This window comes from Stenella coeruleoalba, assembly GCF_951394435.1.
Source record: "Stenella coeruleoalba genome assembly, chromosome: 4".
Taxonomy (NCBI): domain Eukaryota; kingdom Metazoa; phylum Chordata; class Mammalia; order Artiodactyla; family Delphinidae; genus Stenella; species Stenella coeruleoalba.
In genome coordinates this window covers 80,051,499-80,073,005 of record NC_137149.1, presented here as the reverse complement: position 1 = coordinate 80,073,005, position 21,507 = coordinate 80,051,499, and the positions used below count along the sequence as shown (strand labels likewise).

Below are 21,507 nucleotides of genomic sequence, written 5' to 3'. Positions count from 1 at the left end.
GGCTGTGTGTATTGGGTTTCTATTTGCTTGTTTGGCTATCGATAGAACAAATAGAGGTTAACTGTTTTTTTGGTTTTTTTTGCGGTACGCGGGCCTCTCACTGTTGTGGCCTCTCCCGTTGCGGAGCACAGGCTCCGGACGCGCAGGCTCAGCGGCCATGGCTCACGGGCCCAGCCGCTCCGCGGCATGTGGGATCTTCCCGGACCGGGACACGAACCCGTGTTCCCTGAATCAGCAGGCGGACTCTCAACCACTGCGCCACCAGGGAAGCCCGATTAACTTTTTCAAAGTAATCACAATTTTATTTTCCAATCAAAGACTGCATTAGTATCCGTCTTCATTATTTCCATTTTTTTCTGATTTTTCTAAATCTTAAATTATCTTGTTTCTATAACATACTGTTGCTTTTGTTTTAGAAAGACAGAGGGAGGAAGGAAGGAAGCTGGAGTTCATTGACATTTTCTAGTTTGAATTCTTCATGTCTTTTCAATTTGAAGAACTCAAGGTAATGTGGTATCTCCCATTTTAATTTCATTTTTAATAACGGTCCAAGTGTTCTAGCTGTATGTACTATCGTCTATATCAAAAAAGAGTATGCCCCTGTAATATTTACTTCACTTTCTTTATTCTTTCTATAGGGAACATTTAAGATGACCTTCAGTTGTTCTCTATCTCACTGATAAAATTACTTTTGCACAAAAGCAACTTTCAAAAACTATGGCCTCATCATAACAGATTAACATGATTCTGTAGGCTCCTTTTAAATCACATGACATTTACATCAGTCTTCATTTACAAGATCACATAAAGGTTACCTTGTACCCTCATTTTTGTCTTTGTCCAAAACAGAATAGAATACAATTTTCCTATTTATAAGTTGATAGAAAACCTGACTTAATCCCATTACTACACTGTAATCTGCCACATATGTGGCAAAAAGTAAAAGCCCGTAATATAGAAAAATCTTATTAAGCTATAAAAGTGGGGGAATGTAAAAATTCAGCCAACATCTTAGTAAAAGTACTATAGGAAAAACTATTCTAATTGACTGCTATTCTAAATTTTTGTCACAAGACAGAATTGCCAGCAGGTGTTTGTGTGTGTGTGTGTGTGTGTGTGTGTGTGTGTTTATGTTATAGTTGCTGATTTAAACATTTATAACATCTACTCAAAAATTAAAATTCATTTCTAGATTTCTTCTTCAATAGTACTAGAAACTGATGAACATATATGCATTGGGCAAATTAAATAATATTAATTTCATATTACTATTTTACAATATAAATTAAAAGCCAATATTATGAAAACTTTGTGATTGCTGAAGCACATTTTGTGAAAAATGTAACTGCACCCAATTTAGAGAATTTCAGGTTTGAAATGGTAATGCAAAGCAAAACAGAAAAGAAAAAAATGTAGTTCTTAAGGAATGTTTACCATACATTTTACCTGATTTTTCCAAACACACTGGAGTCAATTCTACATGCTTCTGTAGAAACATATGCACTTACCCACCACCACTGCCCCCCAATCATCACCACTAGGGAAGAAATGCTAATCTGAACTGAAAGATTCTAGGCCACTGATTGAACAATGTGACTGAGTGGACAGAGCCACTGTGAGTGTGAAAGTCACCACACACTTACTCTTTTTATGTGGCTGCAGTAATTGAAGAGTTAGGTTTAAATTTCACAGGTCTCTTAAATCTCAAATTGATCAAAGGGTGATGCATTAACCTTAGTCCCTGAACTAAAACACAGTATTCCAACTTATTTTACCAGGGATTTCTGTAATGGGGCTTAGAAGATAAGCTCAGCTAATATAGTGGCATTTCATGTTCCTTTGCCAGTATTTCCTGTATAATTATTAAATTATGCTATAGGAGAGGTGAGTGTGTTTTGGAACAAGGCTTGATACTCATGGTTCCACCTGCCAAATGCTTCTCAGCCTTTTTCATGCTGCAGACACAAAGAAAATTACAAATATAATATTTATATAATTATATACTTAATAAACATATAAATATTATATAATGCTTGTATATTATGATGTTATATTATATTACATTATACATATTATATTCCCTGAGGGAAATTAGAGGGATAAGAGTGCCTGTATTGAGTTTGGTGAGTAAAAAGAAAAATTATATTGCCTAAATATTACATAAAGGTGAAAAGTATATACACAAAGTATTGAGGAAAAGAACAGTATTGAATTTTGTACAAATATTGTATAATATTCCTCACTGGAACTTCAAGGGCTGGATGTCACTCACTGTACTTGCCAGCTGCAGAGATAATATTATAAATAAAGCACTTTCCAACATTTTCATAAGAAAATTAGGTTGCTTGTGTAAAAATCACTTTTCTATCAGGTTTTATGCTTTAGATGACTATACACAATTCCTAACCAAGATGTTTTCACCATAATCTCCTCAAAAATCTTGGTAGTTTCCACTGATGTGAATTTTATTTCAAACAAGCAGATGATCAGAAATGTTAAAACATGTCTTTTACAACCATTCAAATTTTACAACCATTGACATTGTCACTAAGAGTAATTGTAAACTTCCTGTGATAATGCAAAAATATTTCAAATCCAATCAGAAATTTAAAGTCAAACGTTCTGAGATAGTGATGAGGCTCTAATGTAGAACAGGCATGCATTGTTCAACAACAGATCAGGATATCAGTGGGCGCAAACATCAGCCACTATGAGTGGATGCAGAGACTAAGTATATGAGAAGACACACTTGGGCCACTGCCTGAGGCTGCGCCTCCCAGGAGCCCCTGCCCAGCCACCCGCAGCCCTCTTTTCCCACCGCTGGCCGCACCTTGGGCTGAGATCTGAGCTCCTTGGGCACCTGGACCACGAACTCCTCTGGCAGCTCCACGGGGCCCTTGTCCACGATGAGCAGTGGCGCGCTCCGCAGCTGGCTGCTGAAGGAGATGTCTGGGAGGTAGAGCGCCTCCTGGGCTGCGCTCAGCATGTCGCAGTGGAGCAGCAAGGGCTGGATGTCGCTCACTGTGCTTGCCACCTGCGGGGACCGCAGGGCGCACCATCAGACTCCGCTCAGCTCAGGCCGGCCTCAGAGGAGCCCTGCTAGGGGCTATTCCCAGGCTGCTCTCTGCTGCAGGCCATAGGCCCAGGACTCCACCACCCCAGGCCCCACAGACAACCCTGGAGCTGAGGACATCGTATCTCCTAGTCGCTAGTGTGATACTGACTGTATAACTCTGTCCTAGTTAATCACAATCTTAAGTAAGCAAAAAACCTCATCCTAATTCCTAACAATAATTTAAAAATTAAATATAATTATTGAAAGCAGAGAGAGCTACCTGAAAAACTATAAAGATTATTTATATTTGTTAAAGATTCACAGCATTCTGTTATAATTTATGGGCACTAATATCTGTGTCAATAAAAATACTGGTTATTGAACTAAATATTTACACATGAAAAGCTTGATAAAGTAATGGGTGAAGAAAGTTTCAGAGAGGTTTTCTTTTTATTAGTTTCGTTTGCTGTACTGTTACACTTACATGGATTGTTTTATATTTATTTATATGTTTCGGGTCACTTAACCTTTTTGGAAAGATGCTATATTAAGGTCTGTGATGGACATTAGGGTGAAAAGGATATACATACATTTTTGCCATTTACATACACAGTGATTTTACTGACAAATGGTACATATTACATAAATGAATAAATATGGAAGACCAAGACAATAATGAAAAAATAAAATTGCACAAACATGACTATTTTTTAATATTCACAAAACAGTCATACATTATACGATATGAAAAACAGAACAATATAAGTACAGGATTTTGTTTTTTTGGTGAATTGGTACAGATACATATTCCTCTACACTAATTGCAACTAGTGTAATAAATAGGAGTGATAATGAAAATGTTTCTATTAACAGAAAGAAAAAGACTTTACAAGGAAGAAGATTTTGCTTTACATAATTATTTTTAACATTATAACATGCATATTAAAAACATGATAATAATGCTATAGGGCTACCATTCAATAGTCAGGAGAGAAACTAAGAAATTCGATAAAGCAAGAGAACTTTAGATCATCTTTCTAACACGGGAAGTTTATAAAGTACCGCTACAATTTCTTGATATATAAAATATTTGCAAATTAAGAGTGAAAAACATGTTCTCCTCCAAGTCACAACAAATGATACAGCTCTTATAGAAAATAAAAATTATATTAAGAAATCTGTCAAACAATCCATCTACAATGAAAAAGTTTAGAATATAACTTTAAGGCATCACCCTTAAACAACATTTTTATTTAAACTCATTATAAAGTGTACTAAAATATCTAGGCAAGAGGTAATCTGAGTGCTATTTTGATAGTTCATGTGAATGAAAAGGTGTCAAAGAAGGAAACAAGTTTTAAGACCAAAAAAACTGTGAAAATTAAAATCTCTAAATAATTACCTCCAGTGGCATCTTTTCTGATCTTTTAACTTCCAAAATATCATTCTCTTTGTTATCCAAAATGACAATGTGTCTAATTTTTTATTATTTTTACATGAATATATGCAGGTATGTTTTTGCTAACACCTTTTTTACTGCTCTATGGAAGGAAATTAGGAAAAGATTATAAAGCTATTATTTATCTTGCAAGCTTCAGTTATAATAAAGTTGAAAGATTTCACCCTCAGCCAAATTAACATATAAGGACATTCGGAGTGATGGAACATGCATTTACTTGTTCATTCATTCAACAAATATGCTTTGATTTCCCATTATATGCCAGGTCCTTTTCTAGGTGCTCGAGATTTTGGTGAACAAAACAGATAACATACCTACTTTAATGAATCACCCATTCTTGTGTGGGAGATGGAGAATAATGCAAATACATAAATAATTTTAATACAATATAGATATGAGTAAACCATAGAAAGTTTAAGTAGGGTAATATGTAAAGGCTACTCTGTTTAGGTTTTTATGGAAGACATATCTATGGGAGTAAAATTTAAACTGAGATATCAAAATATTGGTAGTGCTAGTCATACAAAACTCAGGAGTAAAGAGCATTGCAGCCTGCTGCAAAGGCCTCAGGCTGGAACCACCTTGGTCTGATCAAGAAATTGCACAATGGCCAATGAAGCTGTATATAGTGGACTGGGAGAAGAGTAATCTGGAATGAGATCAGAAAGGTAAGCAACAGCCAGATCATGGGCTTTGTAAACCTGGGTAAGGCTTTTAGTTTGGGGACAATCAACCATCTGTTTAGGATACTGAATAAAGCTCCTGGGAAAAAAAGACTAGGGCAGGATAGGGAAAAAGACATAGGAATAATGACCTCTACTGAATTAGAGATTATTTCAGGAAAGGTCAATTGCTAGAGTAGGCAGAGAATTATAATTGATTTAAAATGTATAGAGTGGAATCACCATCAGTTGAAAAATATAATAGTGCCTGCATTAAATGAAAGAATCTCAGCTTAAACAAGAAATAGACAAAAATGTTTGAACTATAACCAGAAAGCAAAGTCTAGGGACCTAGAAAGAATAAATCTGGATCAAAGAACAAAATAATTCCATGTGGTAAGACTGAGGAAAATAAAAATACCAGGAAGTTAAGTAGACTTTTACTCATAAGTTAAAGGAGATGAGACTCCAAGGTGTTCCATGAAGCTGGATTATCTTATATGTCTATAGATCAGCCTCTCCTTTAAACTGACCATCTCTATTAAAGGAAACCAGAGTCACAGACCACTGGAAGCAAAAGTGGAGGGGACGTTACACTGCCCACATGGAGAAGGGTTGTTAGAACAGAGCCAAAATCTTAATTTTTGTTTTAAAAAATATTGTATATGTTATACTTAAGGTATTATATAAATTCTGGGGAAATACTTACTCAAGTATAAATATAAATCTAATTTTTCTTCCTGAAGCTATTATAAAAATAAATCTTCAAGATAAACATCACTGTTGTAAGTCTGGTATTCCATTAAAAGCACTGAATCTCAAGTCTGGAAAGAATTATTCAACTCACACAATAGATAACCCTTAGAGAATCCCTGCTAAAAATCTCCAAGTTTCACACAAGGAGACAGTGATCACAAACTCACTCTGTTCTTGGGCCACCCAATCCCATTTGAAGCAGCAGGTTCTTCCTCATGTTGAAAAAGGTGTGATATCTATACTCTGGCTTCTCCATCCACTTGTCTAAATTTGATACAAATGGGCTATGTGCAAAACATATCAAGCTACTCCTAGAAGGCATTTGTCTTCAGATATCTGAAGATAGCCTTCACATCCTGAATGTCTCTTTTCTTCTCCAGATTCATAAGGGAAAGGTTTTTTTCAAATTAACTATGAAAAAATACCCCACAATGTTGTAACATTATCTGTACTTGGAAGGTATCCCTCTTATGCTCCACACCCATCTCTACTTGAGACCACATTTTCAAACTTTGTTGTATGTAATTTTAGGATGTCTCAAAGGTAATTTTGGTTCCAGGGCAGGAAGTAACGATGAGGCCAATACATCTTGTTCTTCTTTCTTTCTATCCTTCTTCAAAGAGAGAAAAACTTCATTCTTAACTTCTTTAAAAATTACATATCTGATTCAGATTTCATTTTTTTAAAAGAGGGACACACTAATTTTTTTAAAATGTGTGTTGCTTTTATCATTAATAATATTAAAAGTTCATCATAAGTAATGTAAATTATTGCCATACTTAAATTGTCCACATAATTAATTCATATTCAGATATTTTTACTATTTAAACACTTTGATTCTGCTTTCCTAGTGGGCAAGAATGAAATATAAACATTAATATTTCACAACCTACTGAAATGATCAAAATATTTCCACTATGTTTAAGTGTAGTCTCCAAACATCAAAGGCCATCAGAGTATCAAAGTTCCTGAATATTGGCTGTGGGTAAATATGAGGCAAGAAGAAAAGGAAAAATAATGAGCATGTAAGAGGTAAAGTATTCATGATGGTGGTACCAGAGTTTTCATATTATCTGTGGAGCTTATAATTGAAATAAATATTAAAATATCAGATTTCAATAATATATGCCTTCAGAGATCAAAACTGATTTATAATTAATAAAAATACTAAATAAGCATAGTTTCTAACCAATTTCAACTGCTTCTATTTTCTTGTTCACCTTAGGTGAGTAGCGATGTAATTCAATTATTCAGCTTCTTCCTCCAAACATCTATTGATCATAATAGGAGCCTGGAATCTAGACATAGCAATGGGCTGCAGTACTAAGATGTTTCTAGGGAGAGAGAAATGCTTACAACAAGACCTCATCAGAGTGTTATTTATCAGAGTTACATGTGATTTAACATTCATATTCACGAGTCATTCGTCTTTGTGTTTTGGGGTAATAGTTTACCATATCTTTTTAATAATTAGCTAATTATGAGCCTTACAGGGTTTAACTGTACTGTAATGTATGTACTGTAATTATAGCTATGATCCTAACCTACATATTCAATTCTGCCTTTCACTATTATCTCTTGAATACAAAACTTATTCTCTATATGTACCTGCCAAATCCTTTGTTCAAATTATCCTTCTTAACAGGAAATTCTTTCCCCTACTGCTCAGGCTTTCCAAATGACATTCCCGGTATCATGCTTCCCATGATTATTCTAAACTATTCACTATGTATATAATCAGCACCAAATTTCACACTATTTCCCTTCTGTTCTCTACTAAAATCTAAAATTTTATATCTACTTTTAAATTAAAATTTAAATCTTCTAAACATTTAAAATCTTGATTTTCTTTTTATTTCCAAGGTTTAAGCAAATACAATACTGCTTTCCTTAAATCAAACTTTACAAACTTTACTTCTTTTGTTTTCTTCTTTTGTTTCTAGCTCATTCTCCTATACGCTGATTTGGTTGGTTTATTTCTAATTTAAATCACAGGTCTACAAAATAAGGCAATTCTCAGTAGGTTATTAAAATGCCTTTGGAAGAAGTCTCCATGAGCTGGTTAAGGAATTTTGATTTGAGTTTCTCTTCTAACAACTATTTCAAATGTCACTGCATCATTATATTGACGGTTCCAAGTATATTTGTTCATCTTAAAATTACTGAGCCTACTACCCATGATTCAAGGGATTGTTGTGAGTATTCGCTGAGCTATTGTGTGCAAAAGTGTTCAGCTAACCGCAAAGTGCTACATAAATGCTAGAAATCATATTGAAATACTTATAACAACAAATGATTGATACAGAATATCTAATCCAATTCAGTCCCATATCTATAACTATATCTATTTATGTATAGAGAGAGGGAGGAAGGGGTGGGAGGAAGCAGGAGGGAAAAGAGAGAGAAAGGGAGACAGACTACTGCTTTCATTTCTTTTCTTATAAGTAAAGGTCATTTTCCAATTCTGCTTCCTTTTGCATACCTGAAAGGCTCTACCTTTCTCCCAGCACCTTCATTTTGGCCATATAAATAAATTACTACTCTCCTGATTTCTCCCTAGAAGTGCATGTGAACAGCTGCAAAATTCCTTTCTAGGCTGGGTAGTAATCTCTAACAACTGTCATAAAAGTTCCAATTCAAGCACCTGACTAAGGATGCCACCAAGTAGAAATTACATCATGGAAGTTCTAACACAGAGAAAAATCTGACTTAATTCTGGGTCTTACAAGAAAATGGCTCCGAAGTGATGAATTGTCTACCTATGTATGATGAAGCAACCTTCATAGTATACGCGAATATTATTCAATTTAACTCAACAGACTCCTTCTCTGGGCTGAACTGTTTTATGAAGCGTTGGTATGTCCCGTGCGGGCAAGCAATTTTCCCTTCAGACTGGGTTCCTCGCTCTCCTTTTCTACAACATAGCTGTTTCAGTAAAAGAAAATATAATATGGCTAAACTTTCACCAGAAGACTGAACAGTCAAGTTATGAAAGCTATATAAGACATCCTGAGACTAGTGGAAGAAGCAAACACTTGTTATGAATAAAGCTAAAGGGAAACTTAATTCCTAGTGTTAAAAAACAAAAGAAACAACATTAAAAGATTATTTTTATTTTTATTTTTTTATTTTGCGGTACGCGGGCCTTTCACTGTTGTGGCCTCTCCCATTGCGGAGCACAGGCTCCGGACGCACAGGCTCAGCAGCCATGGCTCACGGGCCCAGCCGCTCCGCGGCATGTGGGATCTTCCCGGACCGGGGCACGAACCCGTGTCCCCTGCATCGGCAGGCCGACTCTCAACCACTGTGCCACCAGGGAAGCCCTAAAAGATTTTTTTAAATTGTCTTTCATGTATGGCATCTTCCATGTTTTAAACATAGAAGAAAAATTGTGGCTTATTCATTGTAATGGTTGCCTAGATTGCAATATTGTAATGTAAATATCTCAAACATTTCTTAAAATGAGTAAGCAGAGTAAGATTTTTGCTATTGATGTAAATTTGTAAAAAAAAAAATCAGTTTCTGACAAAAAGACATTATTTTCGTTCGAATTAAATAAAATGCCTATTACATATCTTGTTCCTCAGAAGAGTGATAACTAATAGCTTTTTTTTTTCAAACTAAAAACACCTGCCTCTTTGTAAACATAATGCAAACAGATTTCAATTCATAATAACAAAAGAAAAATTCTGGAATTTATTCTTTGGAAAATACGGATTTTCTTTTAACTTCCCTCCCTCTACTCCCCTCTTAAAGGATATTAAAATTTTAATGGTATAGAAAATGTGCTTTCAGAATGTTGTAAATAATTTCTTTAAAAATCTTTATAACTGTAGTAATGGGTCACTTTTCTTAATCACGTTGCCAATTGTACTCGACATGTGGGAAAAGAACAGCAAAACCATACATATTTTGACAGAGATCTGTCTCATTAGCGAGTTCTTTCCCCCCATCCTAAGTTAACCATAACTGGCATCTCTGAAAGTAGTTGAGAAAATGAAAACTTTTTATCTACTTTTTTTTTGGTAATAAGAGACTTTTACCCCTCCACCCCCTCTTCAATACACATACAAATGAAGGCCTAAATGCTGGTTCCCAAGAAAGCTGATATGTTAACAGGCTCACAGGTCAAAACGATCGATTATATTATGTTTGGTGATATATACACAGAGTGTAATTATTATTGGACACCTACTTTTAAAAATCGGCATAGTGGTTTTTAATCTTTGTGCAGAGCCACGACAACAAGCCTGCCTCTAACAACAGCCTGTAACCCATAAAACATCTGGGCTATCACAGCTCTTCCCACTGGCCTGAGCCATTGTGACTAATATAAAAGGCATCCTTTTAAGCAAATATGTAGTGTTCCTTGGAGGGAGCATCATACCAGCCTGTTGCTTTGAATTTTATGTATTATCTGTCTGCATTATTAAATCATGTGCCCTTAAAGTTTGCATGGTTTCACCAACTTCACTATCAAAAGGAATTTTTTTGAAAAGGATCATTGCTAAATAGTCACCACGATGTTGATTTGTAACAAGTGCTACAGAAAAGAATAGTCGTAATCTAATTCAGGTAGTGTCTATGATCACTACTCTCCTAGTATCTCTAACAGCCTGGAGAGAAGTAAGGTGTGAAAGCTGTTTTTTCTTTTATAAATATAGAGGGGTTTTTTTTCCTCTACATGGTCTAATCATATCTGGATATTTTTTCCTCATGTCATCTGTTATTTCTTAATGCAACAACAAAATTAATCGGTTTTGAAGTCATCTGGGTCCAAGAAAAAAATGAATCGTAAAATGCTATTTTAATTTTGCATATTATTTTATCTTTGTATTTAATAAGCAATGATTTCTCTAATTTAGCTCAATGTATTTATCCCCTTTAACTTCACATTAAACTAATAATATCAAAGTAAGAGTACATCTGTCACTCGTTATTCAATTCCTTCAAACCTGGGAAGAATAGTGAAGACAGGAAATTTGATTGGGCTTATAGTCTAATTAAAAGCAACAGGCTTAACTATGAATAGCTTTTCAACACTCTAACTTTTTTATTTTTTGCTGATCTAAGCTTAAGATGTTCATTAGTAACTCATTAAAGACTTAGTTACAGTCCAGTGGGTAAGTCCTGAATATAATGATGGAATGTGTGTACAAATGTGTAGGCTCATAATTAGAGAAACTGTCACATTTGGGGATTAAGAATATACAATGCAGTCTTTGAAAACCACTATGGAAAGTAAGTGACCCAAGATGGTGTTGTATTTTAAATTTTGCTTACTATCCAGGTCATTTGGTTTTTAGTTCTAATTCCTAAAGGTATGTTTTAATGACCACATTTTCACAGGATTAAATGTGTGAGGCTTTGGGCCTTTCTATACATTATTTTACTTAATCCTCATACTATAACAAGTAGGCCTAATTACCCCTTTAATAAATAAAGAAACTGTGATTCAAACTGGTTAAGGTCATGTTTCTTGGAAGTAATAGAATTGGAATTAGACTCTAAGGCTTGAAATCCGTCTACTTCATTCAATAGAACCATGCAAATTAGGATTCTAAAGCAGTTTAGATTGAATAATACTCTAAATTTCAGTTTCTGGGCTTCGTTTAAGTATTACTTTCTAAATACTGACATCTTCCTTTATTCAGGGTTCCTTGAAACTGTAGGAGCTGTTCACAGTATTAACATTTATAAATCATTATCTTTATTTAGTTTTCTCCTAATCTTTTCTCCCCAAATCGTACTATTTCAGATATGCCCAATGGGCTGAAATAGTGCAAGTTTACTAGGATCCTTTCCATATAGAACCTCAGGTCCTTTTCCATTTCTCATCTTTTTCTGTTTGTTTGTTTAAAGATGTGATATGAGTGAGTCCAGAGGACACTAATTAAAATATGTAGATTTGATAGAGAGACACAACAAATTGCCTAAATTTCTTGAGATGAATTAAAAGAGGTATTGAGTTGTTTGTAGAACATATCAGAGAAAACGAGTCTATGGAAATAAAATACTCAATATTTATAATATAATTGAGCAATGATACCAAAAAAATGTAAAAAGGGGGGATTTCCAGAATCTGGAAGGACAAGAATTCAGACTAGAACAAAAACAGAAACATTTCTGGCCACTACAATTAAAGTTTAATGTTCTTTACTATTTTCTTAAGGAGGAGTAATTGGAAACTAAATAGAAGAACCCAATGAATTACCTTGCTGTTTTGTGTATAATTCACCACTATACAGTTCACATCTCAGAATAAAGTTTCAATCATTGTCAATTACTAGTTTTTGCCATCATAAAAAGAAAGCAGATTAATGAACTATTTTTAGGAATCAAATATGTAAGCAAAAGAGGAGATGGAGTGGGGCTAGACAAGCGATATATAATTTCAAAGTGAATTTAAAATAGATGAGATTTAAGTGGCTAAATCAAGGCAAAAAGCCTCTTTTAAAAAATGCAGTCTAAAGCATTCTTAAATCTAAATGTATTACAACTTTGATATCCTGTGGTATTTTCTAAAAACGATATTTAAGAAAGCTTACAAATCAACAATAAAAATTGAGAAATGATTAAATAATATTTCTTCAAGTAAGTAATACAAATGGCCAATGAGTACATGAAAAGAAGCTCAACATTATTCATTAAAGAAATACAAATCAAGACTGGGAGTTTAGGACTGACGTGTACACACTACTATATTTAAAACAGATAAACAAAAAGGACCTACTATATAGCAAAAATAAAAAAAAATTTAATTCAGTTTGTCAAAAAAAAGAAAAAACTACAATGAGATACTACTTCATCTTTACTAGAATGGCTAAAAGAAAAAGGACAGACAATAACAAGTGCGAGTGAGAATGCGAGAACCCTCATACTGCCGTTTGGAATGTATAACTGTGCAACTACTCTGGAATATAGTTTAGCAGTTCCTCAAAATGCTAAATATAGTTATCATGACTCAGCAATCCAATTCCTAGGTGTATACCCAAGAAGTGAAAACATGTCCACACAAAAACTTGTACATGAGTTTTCATAACAGCAACACACAAATTAGCCAAAAAGTAGGAATAATCTAAATTTCCATCAACTAATAAATATAATGTGGTATATTCACACAATAGATTGTTATTTGGAAACAATAAAAGAATTAACTACTGATACATGCTATGATATAAATAAATTTTAAAATTATTAAGTTAAATGAAAGAAGCAAGTTGCAAAAGATAAAAAATTGTGTGATTCCATTTATACAAAATGTCTACAATAGGCAAACCCATAGAGACATTGATTAGTGGTTGCCAGGGACTGGGGAGAAGGGGAAACTGGGTATGACTATTAATGGGTACAGAATTTCTTTTTGGAGGACTGATAACATTCTAAAATTGATTCAGTGATGGGTGCACAACTATGCATACACTAAAATTCACTGAACTAAACACTTTAAGTGGGTAAATTTTATGGTATGTGAAATATAAATCAATAAAGATATTTTTAAATCCCCATTTACACATTAAAAAAGATATTGGTGCATCAGATCTAGTTTTTTTAAAAACCACATGGCATCTTTTATAAATATTTTCTTTTTCCTTTATCACAAGAGGACTATGCTTTTCTGACTCATTTATAGATGTGGCTATGAGGAAGAGTTTTAGTTAATGAAAATGGAAGCAAAAGTAAAGTGCACTATTTCCAAGCATATCCATAAAAACCTTCCATTGGAATCTTCCCAATGCTTGTTCTTCCTTCCTGTAGACAGGAATGGCAATGCGCCTCAGAAAGATTTTGGAACCCTTGTTCCAAAATCAGACTGGGTCTCTGAATAACTGTGAGAACAAGAAAAGTGCATCCTCCCAGCCCCTACCATACACACACACACACACACATCCAACCAGAAACACTTACCTGCCTTGGAATTCTTGGTGAACAAGAAAATATTCTCTAGAATCCATTATTCATTTTGGAATCTACTGTGACTACAGCCGAAGTTTACCCTATCTAATACATTGTTCAAGAATGGAAATTAGGGCTTCCCTGGTGGCACAGTGGTTGGGAGTCCGCCTGCCGATGCGACTCCAGGGGACGCGGGTTCGTGCCCCGGTGGTCCGGGAAGATCCCACATGCCGCGGAGCGGCTGGGCCCGTGAGCCATAGCCGCTGAGCCTGCGCGTCCAGAGCCTGTGCTCTGCAACGGGAGAGGCCACAACAGTGAGAGGCCCGCGTACCGCAAAAAAAAATGAAAATAAAAATAAAAAAAAAAGAATGGAAATTAAAGTAGGTAACTCAAATTTCTTTCTCCAGAAATTTCATAATATATAATTGGAAACACACACACACACACACACACACACACACACACATACACATACACACACACACTTGATTGGATCCCTATTTGACTACTTCTTGTCTTAGATATTTGATTTTCTGAGGACTCATTCCTATCAAATTACACCACAAACATACAGAGTGCAGTAATGTTTCAGGGATCTCTTTTACAATTGATCAATTTGCCTAATTTTGAGACTTTATCTTAATTACTGTACTTTCATAATATATATATTTATGTTCAATTTATGTCATCCTATTACTCTTTTCATTTCTTATTAACTTTTGTTTAATATTCTATATATATTTTTTACAATAATTTTGTTGAATTTCTACATAGAAAAGCTCACATCAGTACTCTGAATGCAGTGTGTGAACATATATATGAATTAACTTGAAAATAACTTACAATTTTGCTATTCCTAGTCTTTTCATCTAAGAACATGGTATATTGCATGTCTTCTTTTATAACTCCCAGTAAGTTTCACATTTTTCTTCTCATAGGTTCCATGTAGTTCCTGCTATGATACTTCCTAAGTAACTCAGGCATTTCATTGCTGTTTTGATGGAATCATATATGTATGTTTGAATCATACACCTGAAATCAGTGCTCCCATTAATTCTGGGAAAGTTATTATTTCTTGAATTTTCTGAGTACATCATTATACTCCTACAAATAATAATTATATTTTAATATTTGAATATTTACTCTTATTTATATTTTGTTCATTAGTATAGTAGCCAAAATTTATGGAATTGTTTTAAACAAACTGTCATGATAACAAGCAAGGCTGTATTGATCATTTACTACCATTCATTTTAGATAGTATTAAGTTATTCATTATCAATTATTAATTATTAAGTAATTATTAATTAACCTAAAAATGAATCATTCTTTTCTTTTACTTTCCATATCTCGAGATTTTCTTCTAGGGGTACAAAGATGCAGTCAAATTTTATATAGAACCGTGTTCCATTTTACTGCTATTTGTAATGGCAATGTATCAATGACCTTCAATGCTGAGCCCTCAACATATGGTTAAACAATGGTTCATTCATATGACATGTTATCATAATTTTTTGAAACTTTAATAAGATGCTAGAAATGTCTGAATTTTAAGGTTAAGTCAAAATTTAAAATGTAACTTTTACTTCTAGCATTATTGCAATTTTTTTAAAAAATGTGCATACACATAACTGCAAAAAAAATCTAACAAGCATTAATATTAATTATACCACTGAGTCATGGGATTATTGGATTTTTTCTTTCTGATCTAAATTTGTATGAGGAGAATTACTTTGACAATAAAGTAGGAGACACTGGTAATGACAAACAAAAAAATACATGAGACTATGTTCTTGTGCTCTAACAGTAAGCTACAACCTTGACTTCTGGACAGTCAAATCACCGCAAACTATAATATGTGTAAATGAAATAAACACTGGAAGCTTATCAAATGTCATTGTGAGAATCTATTTTTGTACAAAGATGCCTATCTATTACTTTTGTAAGTACAACTAGCATATTTCTCTTGCAAATCCTTAGCTAGCCTAGCTTATTTGATCAAATCCTTCATATATATTTTTTCTGATAGGAATACAATTTTCTTTATTTAAAGAAACTAATTCTGCCATGATGGTAATATAGGGCAAATATAGATTCAAATAAAACAAAAATATAAGTATTAAAATGTAAATAGTTTATTTTCAATTTATCAATTAAAAACATGAAATAGAGAATGAATTAATCCTATGTTTCAATAGGGCCTTATTCTAGACTGTCGAACTAAAACAGATCACAATATAATATATAGTGTGTTATTTGCATGACAAATCAATGAGACTCTTTCTTATTGCATTTCAATTTTTTATTTGGTCATTAAGTAATCATTTCCCAATCAGAATGGAGGAAATAAATGTATGAAAAATGCACTATGGCTATTTATATTAAATTATAAATATAAGAGAACTATTCTTAACATTGAGAATGAAAGTAAATAGCAATGCAAAGAAGAGGAAAACAGATAGTTAGTTATTTATATATTATATATCAAAATACTTTGAAATTCATTCAACATCAAGTGTATGATGACCATCCTAGTGCAGTCACAGTCTACCCCAAAGTCAAGAAATACAAAAAAATATGATCCTAAACCCTCCAAATAGTCACAGTACATAAAATCTGAAAATAAAAAATGTTATTTTATTCTCAAGGTATACCCGTGTTACTCATAGAGTATCACTACAATAAAATTCACATATAACATGTTTTGCAAGGGCAAAGGCAAAATAAAACTATTTTCCAATTGCCAACCTGCATACCGAATGTGTAGGGAAGGCTCCTAAACACATTCTTACAAAGGAAAGCTGTCAGGCATGCATAGTAAATATTGTGATATTAGAGACTGCAGAGTTAACTTTTGAAATATATATTTTGAATTTCAGTACCGAGTGGCTAATGTAGATGGTGTTGGATGCGTTCGCAGTAACCTCATATAACATGATAATGACAAAGATTTTTCTGTATAACGTATTTGACCATAAAAACAGTGATATTACTGCAAGTATGACAAATTGCCTAGGTTGGCAAACATTATAAACATTTAAAGGATGATTAATTTCTAAAAATAACAAAGTTAAGCAGAGCTTAGAAGTCAACCTGTCTTTTTCACAATTAATAAAACATGACTTCATAAAAAATTATGAGGTAATACGTTGTGTTATAAAATGTAATTTTGTACTTTCTCAAGCTTTACATTTTATTAGAGGTTAAAAAATATTTTAAATTATTATTTTAAACCATTGACACATTAAATATTATAATTGTAAAAATAGTTAATAATAAAATGCAAATTACATAAAAACATATAGTACGAAATATATATGCCTTTGACCATTGTTTTGTCCCTGCTAAGAACTATTTATAATAATTAACTTCTTGGACATAATAAAGAGCAGGTTTGCCTGTAAAGTCCATTAATATATAAATATTCATTCAACTTTAATGACAAAAAAATAGACTTGCAGAAAAAAGTACACATATGGTGGTCACAGAAGAATTTTTTTAAATTCTACTTTTTTCTGCAAAGGTACCATAAAAAGTATTGTTCCTTTTAGCACACAGTAAGCTCCAATGATCCTGTTTTCTATCTTTTTAATTGTGACAGTTTCTAAACACAGTTTAATTAAGATGAGATGCAGTTAAAATATCTGAGCACCCCAATCACCTTCTCAACTCCCAACCCATTGTGGCTTGTGTGACATCCCTCCCAGGACCAGATGTCCTAGTCCAGGTCCTACACTGAAGCATATTGCTTTACTGCCAGTAAGGATGAGTCCCAGGTGCCCATGTTATCACTTGATTTTTGTTCTCCGGTTCCCCCTTTTTCTCTTGCTCCCAACAAGATCAATAGAACAAAATAACTTTTATCTTCATGCAACACTACATTAGTTAACAGCAAAGAACTGGCCACCTGCTTTAGCTGCTTCTCTTTACTTCTGCCAGGTCTCATTGCATTATAGATAAGGATTTTATGGCTGTACAAGAAGGGGGCACAGTCATGGTAAACAGAAAAAGAGAAATACAGAGGTACACAGAGACATAAAATATGGACAGATAAACACAGACCTAGAGACATTTCTTAATTTAAAACTTGTGTGTGTGTGTGTGTGTATATATATACACACACACACACAATGTGGATATACTAATTAATTTTGTTTTCCTATAAAAAACACTGGCCAAACTTTCTAGGATGATGTGGGAGATTATTCAACTAATGTAAACATTATTCAGAATTAATTCTTCAGCTTAGTTTCTAATTTTACCCATGTAGAAATCATGCAAAAAATGCTTCTCTGACAATTATATACTACCAATTATATACTACTACCACTGACAATTGACAACTATATACTATATTATTATATACTGACAATTATATACTAAGCCTTTATATATATATACATATATATATATATATCAGTTTGATAATAATTTTGTTTAGATACTAGTTTTAAAATTTTCTGGCAAAACTTAAATGCTGAGGTCCAAGTAGCAAAAGATTTCAATTATCAGGGTAAGAATAATGATAATTATGCATTTTCCTTATGTAATACTGAGAGGTTTAGTTCTATTTCAAGGTAGTTAGGGCTAGGAAAATAAAATATAAAGATTTATTGAATGCCAAGCACTATGTTAGAAACTATTCACATATCATTCCATCAATTTCTTAAAATAACCGCACATGGAGTAAGTGTTCATTCTTGCGGATGAGAAGTAGGTTTACAAATGTTTAAGTTACTGTAAGCTTAAGGGAAAAATTAAGAATCTTTTGTTCACTACCTTACCTTTAGCAACTAGCACAGTTTTCTGGCTCATAGTCTATGATAAATGACATGTGTTAACTAGTTTACCAGGTAACAGTGTTACAGTGCTTGTAAGCAGTAGAGCTGAAATTTTATCTCAGGTCTGTTAGACTTCAAATCCCAGTCTGTCTGTGCCCAGAACATGGAAGAAGCAGGTAATCTACTTTTCTGCCTTATCTGCTCCCAAAGGACCAGGAGAGTTGAGGTGGGATTTCTTCTGTAGGGAAGAATGGCCTTGATAGTAACTGATTATCTACTGGCATTAAGACCAGAGCTTAAGAAGCTAAGTCCTTTGTTTTAAAACCTCTCTGGGTCTCATGTGCAACTTTAGTCAAGTTCTTTTGCCACTTGGTACCTCACGGATTTTACTATAAGAAGTTAATGATAATAATAACATTAAACCCATGAGAATGTTGTGATAATTAATTGTACCAATACCTCTAAAGTTTATGGCTACAGAATTTATAGTCATCATTATTATTTACTCTGGAGAAAAGGCCAGCAATTCGGGTGATACCCAGAAAAGTTAATTCTCTATGGTCTCAAGGACAAATGAAGCTAGGCATCTCAACAGCAGTAGGCAAAGAGATGCTATCAGGGGATGTTTTGGAAACAAGAGTTTTGGAAACAAGAAAAGCACTTCTATAACTGAGACATCCACTTTACCTCAGTCCTCTAAGTTTTCGAGCTATATGGTATTCCTTTAAGCCAGGACTGGGACTCTAAGCTATATGGGACTCTAAAAATGCCTATCCTATTAGATTTCATCACTGCTCAAAGGTATACACACTCCTCCGTTTATGAGTATGCTGGATTCCAAAAGGCTGCTCAAGTGAAGCCCTTTATTTACAAGCCCGAAGTGGTATCACAAAGGCAATGGAGAAAGCATCCTATGGAAGGCAGACAAAACTGATTTGCATTTTCTCTGGTGTGAAGTTTTAAAATACTTACACAAGGTAATAAGAATAAAGTTTATAAGTGGAATGCTTCTATATTGTTTATCCTGATATGGTTCAAAGTCAAGATAATATAAGGTAGTTCACATCCAATGGAAAGAATTACTTTAGTTTTTAGCCAAAATGTTTTATATTTTTTTATATACCAGGCTCAATATTCTCTGTGCCCTATTAGGAGTTTTTAAATACTTCTCAGAGTTACTTGGAGAGATTGTGTGTGTGTGTTTGTGTGTGTGTGTATGTGTGTTCAGTACAGGCCTTAACTCAAGACCTATGATCTAGGGCTCAGCCATGTTTGGGGCCCACTGAAATACACAGTAGGTGTCAGTTTTTGGAGACCAGAAATTTCACCTCTGAAAAGGGAGTCTTTCTTACAATATCTATTTCTGCTATTTTTAACCTATCTTGCTCTAACAGTGCAATTTTAGACTGACTTTTTAAACTTGACTTGTACATAGAGTTTTTTTTTGTTTTTTTTTTCTGAATATCAACATCAAATGAAAAAGCTCTCAGGGTTAGCTAATTCCTAGTTGTTACAACTTACTGGCACAAAAACAAACTGGAGGGGCATATGGTATGATAAAGGAAATTAATGTGTTCAGTCACAATATCTGTCAGGCACTGTGCTAGATTCTTTACATATATTATTTATTTAATCTTCAAAGTAACCTTATGAGTGAGGTGTTTTTATAACATCTAAAAACCTAATTAGAATCATCTTTAGATATACAGATAATCAGAAAAGCACTTGTTTAAAGCTGTATAATTCTTATACTGTCCCATATCACAAAATGTTATATGTGCCCAAGTATGTGAGTATGTAAGTGCTACATCAATATAAGAATTAAGGAAAAATTTTGAAATATCTGACAAATTTACATTGTTTAAAAGTAGATGGTTGTATAATTTTACTTTCATTTTTTAAAAAAACACTATCATATAGCAATTTGTTAGAAATAAAGGTGTTAAATCAGGGGAACTTTAGGGAAAATGTCAAGAGAGAAGTGATAATATCCAGTTTTTATACTGACAGCAGAATGCAGAATTCATGTTGAAACTTATATATGAGCCAAATTCGGATTCACATCACTGACGAACTACAATAGATCCCTGTAGTCAATTAAAAACCAAAAGTGAGCTGAAGAGGCTAAAAATGCTTTTCAGCTGCTTGCTAAACTATAATATTCTGAGACCTTCTAAGCAGTGGCAAATACAGCTGTGTCCCTTTTTCTTTGTTCTGATTACCATTAATGTATGAGATAGTGACTATATTATGCCATTTTCATCTTAGTGCAAAACCAATGATAATTAGTAGAAAACTTTAAATTGTGAAAAAGGAACATATATATAGACTTTAATTTGCCAATTTTTAGAGCGATCCTGTGAATATTGTACTAAGTGGTACAGAATTTGTCTTGCTTATTTATTGAATAATTATGTTTTATAAAATTTGCAAAGGGAGATCATTTCTTAACTATCATACTCATGTTATAAATACCAAGCTGTCTAAATGAACAAAGAACACAGTCTTTTATGAGTATGTTAGCATGTTTCAAGAAAAATACCTTTCTGCATATGTTGATATCATTTTGATGTTGTTGGTTTTTTCCCTTTTTTTGCATTGAAAGGGATGTGAGAATTTTGCTTTAATGAGAGGTTTAATTTTTATTCTGTTTGTTAAAGGTTGAGGAGAGTAGTAAACACTCAGAAACAAATGATTACTTGGTTCAGGAAGGTAGATTTTTGAAGTGTTTTCCTTCAAATGTGCATACTTACTGTATTAAAAGTTATTTTACCTACAAAAATATGTAAATAAAAATAATTCACAATAAATGACATAGTTAATAATTCAGATGATATTCCTTAAGTGTGGTAAAACAAAGAATAAAACATGCATTATTTTTTTTAAGCTTTGGTTAGA

At 33.5% G+C, this 21,507-nt stretch overlaps 1 protein-coding gene across 20 annotated transcripts in view; it reads right to left on the bottom strand.

Annotated features, from left to right (window-relative positions):
• ADGRL3 (adhesion G protein-coupled receptor L3) overlaps positions 1 to 21,507 on the bottom strand; it is an 867,440-nt gene that overhangs the window by 550,560 nt on the left and 295,373 nt on the right. For 16 of the 20 annotated variants that reach the window (XM_079920009.1, XM_079920003.1, XM_079919994.1 and 13 more), the window contains one exon: positions 2,831 to 3,034. The exons of the other annotated variants lie outside the window; for them this stretch is intronic. In XM_079920009.1, the coding sequence (XP_079776135.1) occupies positions 2,831 to 3,034 (204 nt within the window). The remainder of the gene's footprint in view (positions 1 to 2,830; positions 3,035 to 21,507) is intronic. 20 annotated transcript variants of the gene reach the window in all.